The following is a 13,350-nucleotide window of genomic DNA, read 5'->3' as shown; positions in this document are numbered from 1 at the left end:
CTGCTACTACAGATAAAAAAGCCGCTGACGTTGAGGATGAACACCCGTGTGGTTCGTGTATTCACTCTCCTAACTTTTAAGCGGTGCCGCCGACGATCAGCGTGGTTCATTTTTAAATTATTATTATTTTTTTATTTATTGGGTAGAGAAGTAGAGAGGGGAGGAGGGGCCAGACCCCTGCAGCCCTGCTTCACCCCTGCAGAGCTCTCCCCCTGCGGGCGGGGATCGGGGGCTTGAACCCGGGTCCTTTCCCCCTGCGACTCGCAGCTCAACCAGGTGCGCGGTTCTCCGTCGGCTCAGAAGGCGCGGCCCGCGGGGTCCCGCAAGGACGAGGCTGAGCCGGAGCCGCGCCCGCGCCCGCAGTGAGCAGCGGATCCGCGAGGGGCGCTCGAGCGCACGGAGCCCCGCAGTCACGTCCGCGGCCCCGCGCAGCCCCGCCGACCGCCCCGCGCAGCCCCGCGCCGGGCGCGCCCGCACGGCCCCCGAACTCCGTCCCGCGCTTCCGCTCGCCGCCGCGGCTCCGTCGGAGGGACCACGCACGCACAGGTCTGACAGGACGGGGCCAGCCGGGCTCGTTCCGCTCCTCGCCTCGCCCGGTCGCGCTGAGCGCCTCCTCCGGGACTCGGGGCGGCGGAGAGCCGAGGGCACCTGCCGCCCCCCGACATCGACTCCCGTCGGCTCAGAGGGCCGCCACTGTCCCGACGTCCTCTGGGCCGGCGGCGCGCCGGAGCCGCTCTGGCCCGCGACCGCGTCTCTATGGTGCGAGGGGGCGTGGCCGTGACTGGGGGCGTGGCCTATGGCGGGGCGGGGCGAGGGAGCAGCTGCGGCCGGGGGAGCAGGCCCGGGGACTGAGCCGCCTGGGCGCCACCGAACCGCTTCGGCAGGAGGGAGGCCGGAGCCGGGGCCACCCGAGCGCGCGGTGTGGCCGGAGCGGGTGGCAGCTGGGCGGGGCGGCAGGTGCAATAGACCCGGGGTGCCCGGGGTGCTCCGCCGCCCCTTCCAGGTCGATGGATTGTCGCTGCGCTGCCCCAGGCTCCCCGCTCCTCGCTTTTCCCGGGGGAGGGTCGCCGGAGGAGCCCACTGCTGTCTGCCATGGGGGTCTGCAGAGGATGCGAATGCTAAAAGAGGCTTGGTCCTGTCCCAGCAGATGCCAGGGTTTCCCACTATCTTATCTTTTCATCTCTTTATAAAATTTGTAATTATCTTTATTGGATAGAGGCAGCCGGAAATCGGGAGAGGAGGAGATACATACTATATATATATATATATATATATATATATATATATATATATATATATATATATATATACACACACACACACACATAAACAGGCAGGCAGACAGACCTGCAGCACTGCTTCACCACTTGCAAAGCTTTCCCACTGCAGGTGGGGACCCTGGGCTCGGACCCGGGCCTCAAACCCGTGTCCTTGCGCACTGTAACACGTGCATTCAACCAAGTGCACTACCACCTGGTCCCAATGTTATATATATATATATTACTTATTGTATGTATTTTATATATTACCCAATATATATTACCTAATATTACTTATTGGATAGAGACAGTCAGAAATCGAGAGAGTAGGGGGAGGTAGAGAGGGTGAAAGACAGAAAGACACTTGCAGCCCTGCTTCACCACTCGCAAAACTTTCCCCCTGCAGGTGGGGGCTGGGGGCTTGAACCCGAGTCCTTGCTGCATTGTGACATGTGCATTCAACCAGGTGTGCCACCATCCGGGTCCCCCTACCCCTGTTTTCTTAATTGGCCCTTCAAGGATGATCGCATAATATCAACCTTAAGAAAAAGTGATGTGGAAATTTTGCGGGGTCTTGAAATTCAGAACGGCTTGTCTTGTTACTGACAGTAAGCACTAGGAAGGAAATACTGCATAGACAGGGTGTCAGAAGACTGCAGAAATGAGGATTCGTGTTTCTTTGTGTCAGTTCACCGCTTTAGACTGATCAGTGAGGTACAACAGCATCACAGTTCAGCGAAGAATGATGATTTGCGAAGCAAAGCCAAGCCCAGCTGTAGAATTTTAGAATGTGCTTTTAGCTCAAATCGTTGCAAATATTTGTGAGTTGGTGGGTGGTGTGAAGCAGTGATGTTTACTTTGGAATTTTGTTGCTCTTATTTGTTTTAGCAGAAATAATGTGCTCGTGGAGTTAAGGAATTAAAGTAACCAACTAATTATGAGTTTGTGGAGTTAAGGGAAGGAGATATTATTACTGTGTGTGTACTTTAAAGACCCACAGTTTGACAATGTTTGATGTCAGTGAAGATGGGTTGAGGCTTAACTTGATTGTCATTACAAAGGAGGCCTCACCAGTCACACTGAGTAATATCTGATCTGATAACTGGCTTCCAGGCAAAGATATTACCCCAAGTACCTTTACTTCATATGCTGCACACTGTGTATCTGTCCCTCTTAGTATTAGTATAATAAATAATTATTAAACATTCAAACACATTAGGTCTTATGCATGACAATTTTGAATGGAATTTATGATTATGTTTAAGGGTTTCCAGAATTAATTCTGTTTAAAAGGAGAGAAGCAGAAAGTGGGAAGCAGTAAGAAGAAAAATATGTAAACGTAGGCATCGTGATTCAAAGGAAATAAACAGTAGAAAGGACATTGGTTGGATTTCTCTTTTTCATACTCAGAGTCTAAGCCAGACATGTTAAAATATCGGCCCCAGTAGTTGGAGTGGCATAAAAGGACTGTGTTTTGGAGACATTAGTTCTATATATTTTTTTTCAAAAACAGAAACTGTACTGTTTTGGGGAAAGTTCCCCCCCACCCAGTTGAGAGGCAAACAGTTATCATGTTAGTGATTCCGTGGGCCGGGACTTTGGAAGAAGCGTAGCTGGGCAGTTGAGACCCGGGCTCCGCCAGGGTGCAGTTCAGAAGCTGTCTGAGTGTTCCCAAGGCTTGGCCCAGGCTCAAGGAGCATCTGCTTCAAGGTCACTGGTGGGAAGGGTTGGTTTCTCTCAAACGGACTTATACTTTTCCTTTGTTTTTATTTATTCATTTTTCTTCATTGGGGGACGAATGGGTTATAGTCAACAGTAAAATACAATAGTTAGTACATGTGTAACATTTCTCAGTTCTCCACAAAACAATTCAACCCCCACTGGGTCCTCCTCTGCCGTCGTGTTCCAGGACCTGAACCCCCCCACCCCACCCCCACCGCCACCCCCACCACCACCCCCACCCCCAGTCTTTTCCTTTGGTGCAAGTATGCCAAACCCAGTCCAAGTTCTACTTTGTTTTTTCTTATTTTTAAACTTCTTTTTTTTTTTTTTTTTACTATTATTAGTGATTTAATAGTGATTGACAAGCTAGTGGGATGAAAGGGGTACAAGTCATACAATTGCCACCACCAGAGAGTTTTATTTATTTTTTTATAAAATTCTTTATTATTATCATCTTTATTTATTGGACAGAGACAGCCAGAAATCAAGAGGAAATGGAATATAGAGAGGGAGAGAGACAGAGAGACACCTGCAGTCCTGCTTCACCATTTGCAAAGCTTTCCCCCCTGCAGGTAGGGACTGGGGGCTTGAACCCAGGTCCTGGCGCATTGTAACATGTGCGCTCAACCAGGTGCGCCATCACCCAGCCCAAGATTTTTGCTTTTCTCAAGTCAACTTCCCAAGTGTTTGTTTTTGTGATGGTGAGATAGGCCTCTGGCACACAGGATTTCAGCAGTCCAAAGCCAGTTTTTTCATCCAGAGAGAGAAAGAGAGAGAGGGGGGGGGGGCTCACCAGCTGAAGTGTCCCTGGATGGTGCAGCTGGTTAGCATGGCGCACACCCTCCCTGCCACCTCTCTCCTCTCTCAGCCCCTCTCTCAGCGGTGAATGTGGAGCGTTATTTAAACACTCGATGTGGTCTTCAGTATTTTTATCTCCCTTTTGTTTATGACGGTCACCAGCCGCTCGGCCCGTTTCAGATCTGAACTTACTATGAAAGATGGAAGGTTAGTAGTGACCTTTATTTTTTTATGTTTTATGTTTTACTATTTTTTAAAAAAAGATTTAATTGATTTATTTATTAATGAGAGGGCTAGGAGGAGAGGGAAAGAACCAGATATCACTCTGGTACATGGGGTGCTGGAGACTGAGCTCGGAACCTCATACCTGATCGCGCAGCACCTGATCCACTGTGCCACCTCCTGGGCAACATGGCCTTCACTATTTATTTATTTATTATGTTGTTTTTGTTGTTGTTGTTATTGATCTTTTTAAAAATTTCTTTATTGGGGCTACATGATATTTAAATAATGTCTTGTGATGGTGAAAGTCTTATGAATAGAATGTAGCAGGTAGAGTCGGGCAGTAGCGCAGCAGTGGGTTAAGCGCAGGTGGCGCAAAGCACAGGGACCGGCGTCAGGATCCCGGTTCGAGCCCCCGGCAGGGAAGTCACTTCACAGGCAGTGAAGCAGGTCTGCAAGTGTCTATCTTTCTCTCCCCCTCTCTGTCTTCCCCTCCTCTCTCCATTTCTCTCTGTCCTATCCAACAACAATGACATCAATAACAACGATAATAATAACCACAACAATGGTAAAACAACCAGGGTAACAAAAGGGAAAAAGTGGCCATTTCTCTCTGTCCTATCCAACGACGACATCAATAACAACAGCACTAACTACAAAAACAATAAAAAAACAAGGGCAACAAAAGAAAATAAATATTTTTTAAAAATTTTTTTAAGTTGAAAATCATTAAAAAAAAAAAAGAAAGAAAGTAGCAGATACAATGGCAGTGACTTTATGGAACACCATACAATTCACATTTAAGTGTTGATCTACCTTTCGGTTTAGGGTTGGAAAATAGATTTGTAATTAAATGCATATAGCAGGATCACTTGAGGGGCCAGATAGTGGCACACACAGCTGAGCACACACATTATCAAGCTCAAGGTCCAGGGTTCAAGCCTCTAGTCCCCACTTGTAAGTGGGAAGTTCCTGAGTGTTCTTTCTCTCCTTTTTTAAAAAATACTTTATTTTTTTTAAAAATAAATATTTTTTTTATTGGATAGAGAAAGCCAGAAATAGAGAGGGTAGGGGGAGACAGAGAGGGAGAGAGACAGAGAGACACCTGCTGCCCTGCTTCAAGACTCGCAAAGCTTTCCCCCTGCAGGTGGGGACCGGGGGCTCGAACCCGGGTCTTTGTGCCCTGTAACATGAGTGTTGAACCAGGTGCACCACCACCCAGACCCCTTTTTCTCCTTTATCTCCCTTTCCCCTCTCAATTTCTCTCTGTTCCTATAAAAAACTAAACATATGGATTTGGGAGGTAGCGCAGTGGGTTAAGTGCACGTGGCGCAAAGCACAAGGACCGGCATAAGGATCCCGGTTCGAGCCCCCGGCTCCCCACCTGCAGGGGAGTCGCTTCACGGGCGGTGAAGCAGGTCTGCAGGTGTCTATCTTTCTCTCCCCCTCTCTGTCTTCCCCTCCTCTCTCCATTTCTCTCTGTCCTATCCAACAACAATGACACCAATAACAACAACAACAATAACTACAAATAAAACAACGTAACATAACAATAAAACAACAAGGGCAACAAAAGGGAATAAATAAATATTTTTAAAATAAAGAAATGGATTGTTTGAAAGGCAGTAGTGCTTTTCTTTCTTTTAAAATGAAATACAAATAACCAGAAGATATATATATATATATATATATATAATTTTTTTGCCTCTGGGGTTATCGCTGGGGCTCTGTGCCTGCACTAGGAATCCACTGCTCCTGGAGGCCATTATTCCCACTTTGTTGCCCTTATAGTTGTTATTGTTGCTATATCTGTTGTTTGTTGTAGGATAGGACAGAGAGAAATGGAGAGAGGAGGGGAAGACAGAGAGGGGGAGAGAAAGACAGACAGACACCTGCAGACCTGCTTCACCGCCTGTGAAGCGACTCCCCTGCAGGAGGGGAGCCGGGGGCTCGAACCCGGATCCTTACTCCGGTCCTTGCGCCATGTGCACTTAAACCACTGTGCTACCACCCAGCCCCCCTCTCCCCCAGTAGTGCTTTTCTGTGAGGGTGCTGGTCACTTCTGTCAACTACACACTCGCACACCTTTGGCTGCCTTTCTCTTTGGAGCTGCCGGCTTGTCGAGCCCGCTCTTACCACCGGAGGGCAGTGTTGCTTCTGCTGTGTATGGCTCATAAGCTTCGCTTAAGCTTGGTGTCCCAGGTCCCATCCAGACAAGTGCTTCATGGTGTTACAGTTGGGTCTCTTTCTCTCTGTTCTTTCTGTCCAAAAAAGTTGACCCAGAGGGGCTGGGAAGCGGCCCGGCAAGTTGAAGGCACACGCTCAAGGACTCAGGTTCAAACCCCTGGTCCCCACCCACATGAGGGGAGCTGCTTCGCAAGCAGTGATGGAGTGTTTGCAGGCCTTACTCTGTTTCTCTCACCTTCTCTTGTCTCTTTCTCCCTTCTCAATTCTCTGTCCTATAAAAAAGAAAAAAGATTTAAAAAAAAATAATAAAATGAAAATTCTTTAAGAAACAGGCGAGGACCCAGGTTCAATCCTTGGCAGCATGTTGTACCAGAGTGATGTCTGGTTCTTTCTCTCTCCTCCTATCTTTCAAATAAATAAATAAATAATAAAAATAATTTCATTCCTGAAGTTCCAAAGTCCCAGACTCAATCCCAGCACCACCATAAGCCAGAGTTGAGCAATATTCTGGGGTCTCTCTCTCTCTCTCTGTGTATCTTTCTTGCATTACAAATTGAATAAAAAATAAAAAATAAAATAAGAATGAAAAAAAACAAAACAAGCAAGGAAAAAAAAAGTTGGGGATGATCTCACTCTCAGGCAGAAGTTGAAAAACAAGATCAGAAGAGAAAACACAAGTAGAACCTGAAATGGAATTAGCGTATGGCACCAAAGTAAAAGACTCGGGGGTGGGGGGTGGGTGGGGAGAATACAGGTCCATGAAGGATGATAGAGGACCTAGTGAGGGCTGTATTGTTATATGGGAAAGTGGGGAATGTTATGCATGTACAAACGATTGTACTTACTGTTGAATGTAAAACATTAATTCCCCAATAAAGAAATAAAAAAAAAAGTTGGCCCAAAGCAATGAAACCCTGGTGACAACAAAAATAAATGTATCGAATTAATGTGAAGATGCTGATCCCATCAATGTTGCCTTTTTACTGGGGAGAGTGAGATGATCCCTTCTTGTGCAAGTCCCATCCAAGAAGCAGAATTACTGTGTGAACGAAAGAATAAGGGTCTCATGACTGTGGAGATGGAAGATCAGGCTGTTTCTGGGTGCAGCTGGGGATGGGGAAGAGAAGGTGGGTACAGGCGGGCGGGAGTGAGGACAGAAACTGGGCCCCCGGGGGGCTTCTCAGCAACTCCGGTGTCTGAGTGACCTGCAGGAGAGCTGGGCACTCTTGACCTTGGGCCTCACAGTCAGGACCAGCATCTGGAGAAGCTTAAGGAAGATCTACGAGGAGTCCCCAGCCAAGCTTCTTCCCCCTCAGCAAGGGGAAGCTAAGAGATCAGCCAGGACCCAGGCGAGCTCCACAGTGTGTCCTGCACCAGCCTTCAGACTCAGACATGGCTGCTGCTTCTAACTGCTGCCTTCCAGGTCTCAGACACAAGGCTGCCTATAGCCAGAGTCACCCAGAGCTATTCTGGGGGGGGGGGGGGGGCGAAGAGGGGTTTGCAAAGCTTAACTAAGCTGCCAAAAAGGAACTAAACTGCTGATGGGTTTTAAATATAGTTTTGTTCATATTCATTTTCTTTAGTTTATTTTTTTGGTATTTGAGTTTTGTGGTGGTTATGATTATTTGCTTCCCTATTTTTGGTTTTTTTCTTATGAGCATTATGGGTATATTCTAAAGGTTATTATGGTATTTATCTGTAGTTAGCTACCATGCAGTGCTACTAGTTTTCATTCATTCTTAGATAAGCAGTTTTGTTTGTCTTTTAAAAATATCTTATTTTGGGAGTCGGGTGGTAGCGTAGCAGGTTAAGTGCACGTGGCGCAAAGTGCAAGGATAGGCCTAAGGATCCCAGTTCCAGCCCCCGGCTCCCCACATGCAGGGGAGTCGCTTCACAAGTGGTGAAGCAGGTCTGCAGGTGTCTGTCTGTCTCTCCCCCTCTCTGCCTTCCCCTCCTCTCTCCATTTCTCTCTGTCCTATCCAACAATGACATCAATAACAACAATAATAACTACAACAATAAAACAAGGGCAACAAAAGGGAATAAATAAATATAAAAATTATCTTATTTTAATGAGAGAGAGAGAGAGACAGAGACAGAGAAAGACCAGAGCACTGTTCAACTCTGGCTTATGTTGGTGCCGGGAACTGAACTTGGGACCTTGGGTTCTCAAGCACGAGAGTCTTTTGCAGAACCACTATGCTGTTTCCCCTGCCCTGTTTGTTTGCTTTTGTTAGCAGAATGATTATATGGTGCTTTTATGGTTGTGCCAAGTAGTTGCTGGGGTTGGGGGAGCCGGGTACTGGCGCACCTGGTTGGGTGTACATGATATAGTGTGCAAGGACCCAGGTTCAAGCCCCCTGTCCCCACCTGCAGGGGGGAAGCCTTATGATGGTGAAGCAGAGCTGCAGGCGTCTCTCTGTCTCTTTATCTCCTCCTTTCATCTCAGTTTTTCTCTCTCTCGTAAATTGATACATAAAATATTAAAAGGAGAATGAGAAGAAGTAGAAGGAGGAGGAGAAGAAGAAAGAGAAGAAAGAAGAAGGACAAGGAGGAGAGGGAAGAGAAGAAAAAGGAGGGAAGAAGTCATTACTTTCTACACACTGCTAATGATCACAGAGTAGTAGATCACCATCGGTGGCGTTCTTAAATCTCCCTCGGCATGAGCTGCCTTATAAAGTGTTAACATTGCAAAGTTAATCATTGTCTTCCCTTCCTCTCTCCATTTCTCTCTGTCCTACCCAACAACAACGACAGCAACAACAATAATAACTACACCAATAAAACAAGGGCAACAAAAGGGAATAAATAAATATTTTTTTAAAAAAGGTGAAGTCACCATTATTAGCAGCTGAGTAGTATTCCATTGTGTATCTAGACCACAACTTTCTTAGCCACTTCTCTGTTGCTGGACACCTGGGTTGCTTCCAGGTTTTAGCTATTACAAATTGTGCTGCTATGAACATAGGTGTACACAGATCTTTTTGGATGAGTGTGTTTGGTTCTTTGGGATATATCCCCAGGAGAGGAATTGTAGGGTCATGGGAGAGGTCTATTTTTAGCCTTCTGAGAGTTCTCCAGACTGTTCTCTAATGAGGTTGGATCAACTGACATTCTCACCAGCAGTGCAGAAGTAGATTTTATTTATTTAATTTTTTTATTATCCTTATTTATTTATTGGATAGAGACAACAAGAAATTGAGAGGGAAAGGAGTGATATAGATGGAAAGAGAGAGAGAGAGAGGTGGGGGGGAGATGCACCTGCAGCCCTGCTTCACCACTTGTGAAGCTTTCCCCCTGCAGGTGGGGACTGGGGGCTTGAACTCTGGTCCTTGTGCGCTGTAACTTGTAACATGTGCACTCCACCTGACCTTCAGGAGTAATTTTAAATGTTAGTAGCACTGTGTGAGGTGAAGAATGTATTAAATAATTTACTACAACCACCATTTCACAGTATATCTGTATACCAATCACATTACATACTTTTAATTTACTCTGTGTAACAGAGCATGGAGGAAGTGAAATTACCAACAATAGTTAAAAACAACAACAAAAAAAAACATACCAGTCTCTACAACTTGGTTTTCTTTTTTAAAAAAATATTTATTTACTTATTTATTCTTTTGTTGCCCTTGTTGCTTTATTGTTGTAGTTGTTATTGATGTTGTTGGATAGGACAGAGAGAAATGGAGAGAGGAGGGGAAGACAGAGAGGAGGAGAGAAAGACAGACACCTGCAGACCTGCTTCACCGCCTGTGAAGCGACTCCCCTGCAGGTGGGGAACCGGGGGCTCGAACTGGGATCCTTAAGCCGGTCCTTGCACTTTGCACCACCTGCCCTTAACCTGTTGCGCTACCGCCTGACTCCCATAACTTGGTTTTCTGTTTGTGAAATTATTGCCAGTATTATTTTATTTCAGTTTGACATGGCAGCCCCTACTCTCCGTTAATATTTTTCTCTTCATTTTTTTTTTTTTTTCCAACCAGAGCCCTGCTCAGCTCTGGCTTATGGTGGTGCTGGGGGATTGAACCTGGGACTTTGGAGCCTCAGGCATGAGAGTCTCTTTGCAGAACCATGATGCTAGCGACGCCGCCCCAATAGTTTTCTCTTCTTTCTGTTCTAGGGTGACTGGGAGTGTGGACAGGAATGATCCGTTTGCTTCCCGATGGCTCTTGGTAGAAACTGGCGCGGCTTGTGATGGCGTCTGAGACGGAGAAGACCCGCGCTTTGCTTCAGTCTTGCAGTCCGCAGTCTCTCATGTGCAGCCTCGGGCTCGGGGTGTTTTGTCTAGTGGTGGACAGACTTCTTCAGTTTCCTGTCATTCAGCAAAGCGACTGGCTTCGGGCCCTCTCGGACAATGCGGTGCACTGTGTGATTGGCATGTGGTCCTGGGCCATAGTCACTGGCATCAAGAAGAAGACTGACTTTGGGGAAGTTCTTTTCGCGGGATTTCTGGCCTCTGTAATTGACATTGACCACTTTTTCCTAGCTGGATCCTTATCTTTAAAGGTAAGCGGGGTGGGCAGGGCACAAGTCACCGTCTGCAAGCCCCTGGGCCTCACCTGCAAGGGCAAGCTTCACAAGCATTGAAGCAGGACTGCAGGTGTCTCTCCGTCTCCCTTTCTATCTTCCGCTTCCCTCTTAGTTTCTCTCTGTCCTGTAAATAAGAGAGAGAGAGAGAGAGAAAAGTGGGGAGGGGGGCAGAATGACTGCCAGGGACGCTGGGTTGGTCGTGCAGGCACTAACCCCCCTGAACGGTAGCCTAGTGGTCATCACAGCTTCTGCTGTGCCCTGCTGGTTCTTCCATCATCCAGCTACTTGCCGGCACCTTAAGTGCTTTTCCAGAAGTCGGATAATGTCCGCATGCACATAAATCTCGCCTGCTGGTGGTGCCAATGTCTCTGGCCCTTGGGGACATGTTTCTCTTGCTCCTGGAAGGTAATCTGTAGCAAGAAGAAGCATGGGTGAGACTCTGTCTGCTGAGAAGCCAATGACTCCAGCGACTCTCCCCCCTGCCCCCCTGCCCTTGCAGGCCGCCTTGACCCTTCCTCGGAGACCTTTCCTTCACTGCTCCACTGTGATCCCCGTTGTGGCTCTGACCCTGAAGCTTGCCATGCACCTGCTCAAGCTCAAAGACTCTTGGTGTTTCCTGCCCTGGATGCTGTGTATAGCCTGGAGCTCGCACCACATCCGAGATGGGATCCGGCACGGGCTGTGGTTATGTCCGTTTGGAAAAACCTCTCCTTTGCCATTCTGGCTTTATGTGATCGTCACGGCATCGTTACCTCACGTCTGTTCCGTGGTGATGCACTTAACAGGAGCCAGACAAATCATGTCTTCAAAACATGGAGTTCTTATTGATGTCTGAGGTAGCCCTGTGGCTGTGAGACACACAGTTCAGGCAGTGGCCATGAAAGGTAGCTAATTCTTAAGGTGGATTTATTTAAGAAGAAAATAGGAGGCACTTATATTAATCACAACGCTCTTGCTCAGGTGGCATGTACAGTGTTTGAAAGGTATATATTTGGTGACTCTACTTCTCCTATAGCACTTGTGCAATACTAGACTTTTAATTAATCTATACTATATTTTTATAGTCTTCTCTCTCTTTGGAAGGAGGGGAGTGCTAGGGCCAGTACTCAGGGCCTCATGCATGTGTTACCGTTCACTAAGCTACATTCTGGCCTAGTGTTTCTGAGTTTCCTAAGAGGTCTACTCGACCAGCATCTGCTTCAGCTTTCTGGAACTACCCCTTTTCATGATCTCCTAGTAAGAAGAGTTCCAGTCTTAGGGGGAGTGATTTGCAGTAGGTTAGTGTTGTCTCTGGAACTCCTGTTTCCTGAGGTATTAAAGTAGTAGGAAGACCACAACAATGAGATGATCAATATGATGTCTAGTGAATGCTGACATCTGTTTACTTCTTATATGTTGATCTTGACTGAGATTTAATTTGCATAGAACTTCAATGAGCTGTGGTCGCTGGCAAAATCTGCCTCAGTCCTCTTGTGACAAATCATTACAACATTCATAAAAGGCACTAACTAACATTGGACATAGGCAGGTATTTAAGAAATCGCTCTGCAGAATAATTATGTTGACTATATACAAATCTCACGTGGAGTATTATTTTCTCATTGTCTTTGTCCAAGACTCTCACCTGTTACAGTGCTAGCTGTTAGGAACACTATAGGTAAACTAAATGAAATGTTCACTAAGTTCTAACTTTAAAATATTGATATTTGGGGGGCTGGGTGGTGGTGCACCTGGCTGAGTGCTCACATTACAGTGCGCCGGGACTGGGGTTCGAGTCCCCGGTCCCCACCTGCAGGGGGAAAGCTTCACGAGTGGTGAAGCACGGCTGCAGGTGTCTCTCTGTCTCTCTCCCTCTCTATATCCCCTCCCCTCTCAATTTCTGGCCGTCTCTCTTCAACGAGTAAATAAATAAAGATAATTAAAAAAATAAAATAGAATGTTGATATTTGGCAGATGACCATAAAGTTTGAATTCTTATCAAAAAGGGACTTCCCAGGAATGTACGTGAAGGTTCTCTTAAACTTAGCAGCCGTCCGTCAATTTGTCTATATACTATTATAAACTATTACACCAGTCAAATCACTTTTTAAAATCTGCCTGTTACTGAGACATAAACATTCCTTTCATAGTAGAATAGTTTTAGGAGACTGCTTTTTTATTTGGTTCTTTCTAACTGATCTTCTGTTAAACATAATACGGAGGGAGTCGGGCGGTAGCGCAGTGGGTTAAGCGCACATGGCGCGAAGTGCAAGGACCGGCGTCAGGATCCCGGTTCGAACCCCGGCTCCCCACCTGCAGGGGCGTCGCATCACAGGCGGTGAAGCAGGTCTGCAGGTATCTGTCTTTCTCTCCCCCTCTCTGTCTTCCCCTCCGCTCTCCATTTCTCTCTGTCCTATCCAACAACGACTACGTCAATAACAAACAACAAGGGCAACAAAAAGGGAAAATAAATAAATGAAGTTTAAAAAAAAAGAAAAAAACATCCTAAGGAGAATGTATTTGCTATAAAATTTACATTGGACACTTTGTTGCTTGGATAGCAAAGCTGTGCACCAGAACCATGTGATTTTTTTCCCCCACAGATGCACCATCTACTTACTGTCTTCAGATTTTCTTAGATTTGTGATTT

The 13,350-nt window shown here is 46.6% G+C and overlaps 1 protein-coding gene across 1 annotated transcript; it reads left to right on the top strand.

Annotated features, from left to right (window-relative positions):
* Positions 1-475: 475 nt before the first annotated feature.
* On the top strand, positions 476-12,953 carry TMEM267 (transmembrane protein 267). The gene is made up of 3 exons (XM_060191006.1): positions 476-759; positions 10,312-10,697; positions 11,221-12,953. The coding sequence occupies exons 2-3, from the start codon at positions 10,386-10,388 to the stop codon at positions 11,554-11,556; spliced, it is 648 nt and encodes a 215-aa protein (XP_060046989.1). The 5' UTR covers positions 476-759; positions 10,312-10,385; the 3' UTR covers positions 11,557-12,953.
* Positions 12,954-13,350: the final 397 nt, after the last annotated feature.

This window comes from Erinaceus europaeus, chromosome 5, assembly GCF_950295315.1.
Source record: "Erinaceus europaeus chromosome 5, mEriEur2.1, whole genome shotgun sequence".
NCBI lineage: Eukaryota > Metazoa > Chordata > Mammalia > Eulipotyphla > Erinaceidae > Erinaceus > Erinaceus europaeus.
The sequence above is the reverse complement of the archived record's forward strand: the minus strand, read 5'-3'. Positions and strand labels throughout refer to the sequence as shown.

Coding starts and splice junctions, on each gene's coding strand:
- TMEM267 (XM_060191006.1), top strand. CDS start 10,386: ATGGCGTCTGAGACGGAGAAGACCCGCGCTTTGCTTCAGTCTTGCAGT. Junction 10,698..11,220: donor CTGGATCCTTATCTTTAAAG/GTAAGCGGGGTG, acceptor CTGCCCTTGCAG/GCCGCCTTGACCCTTCCTCG.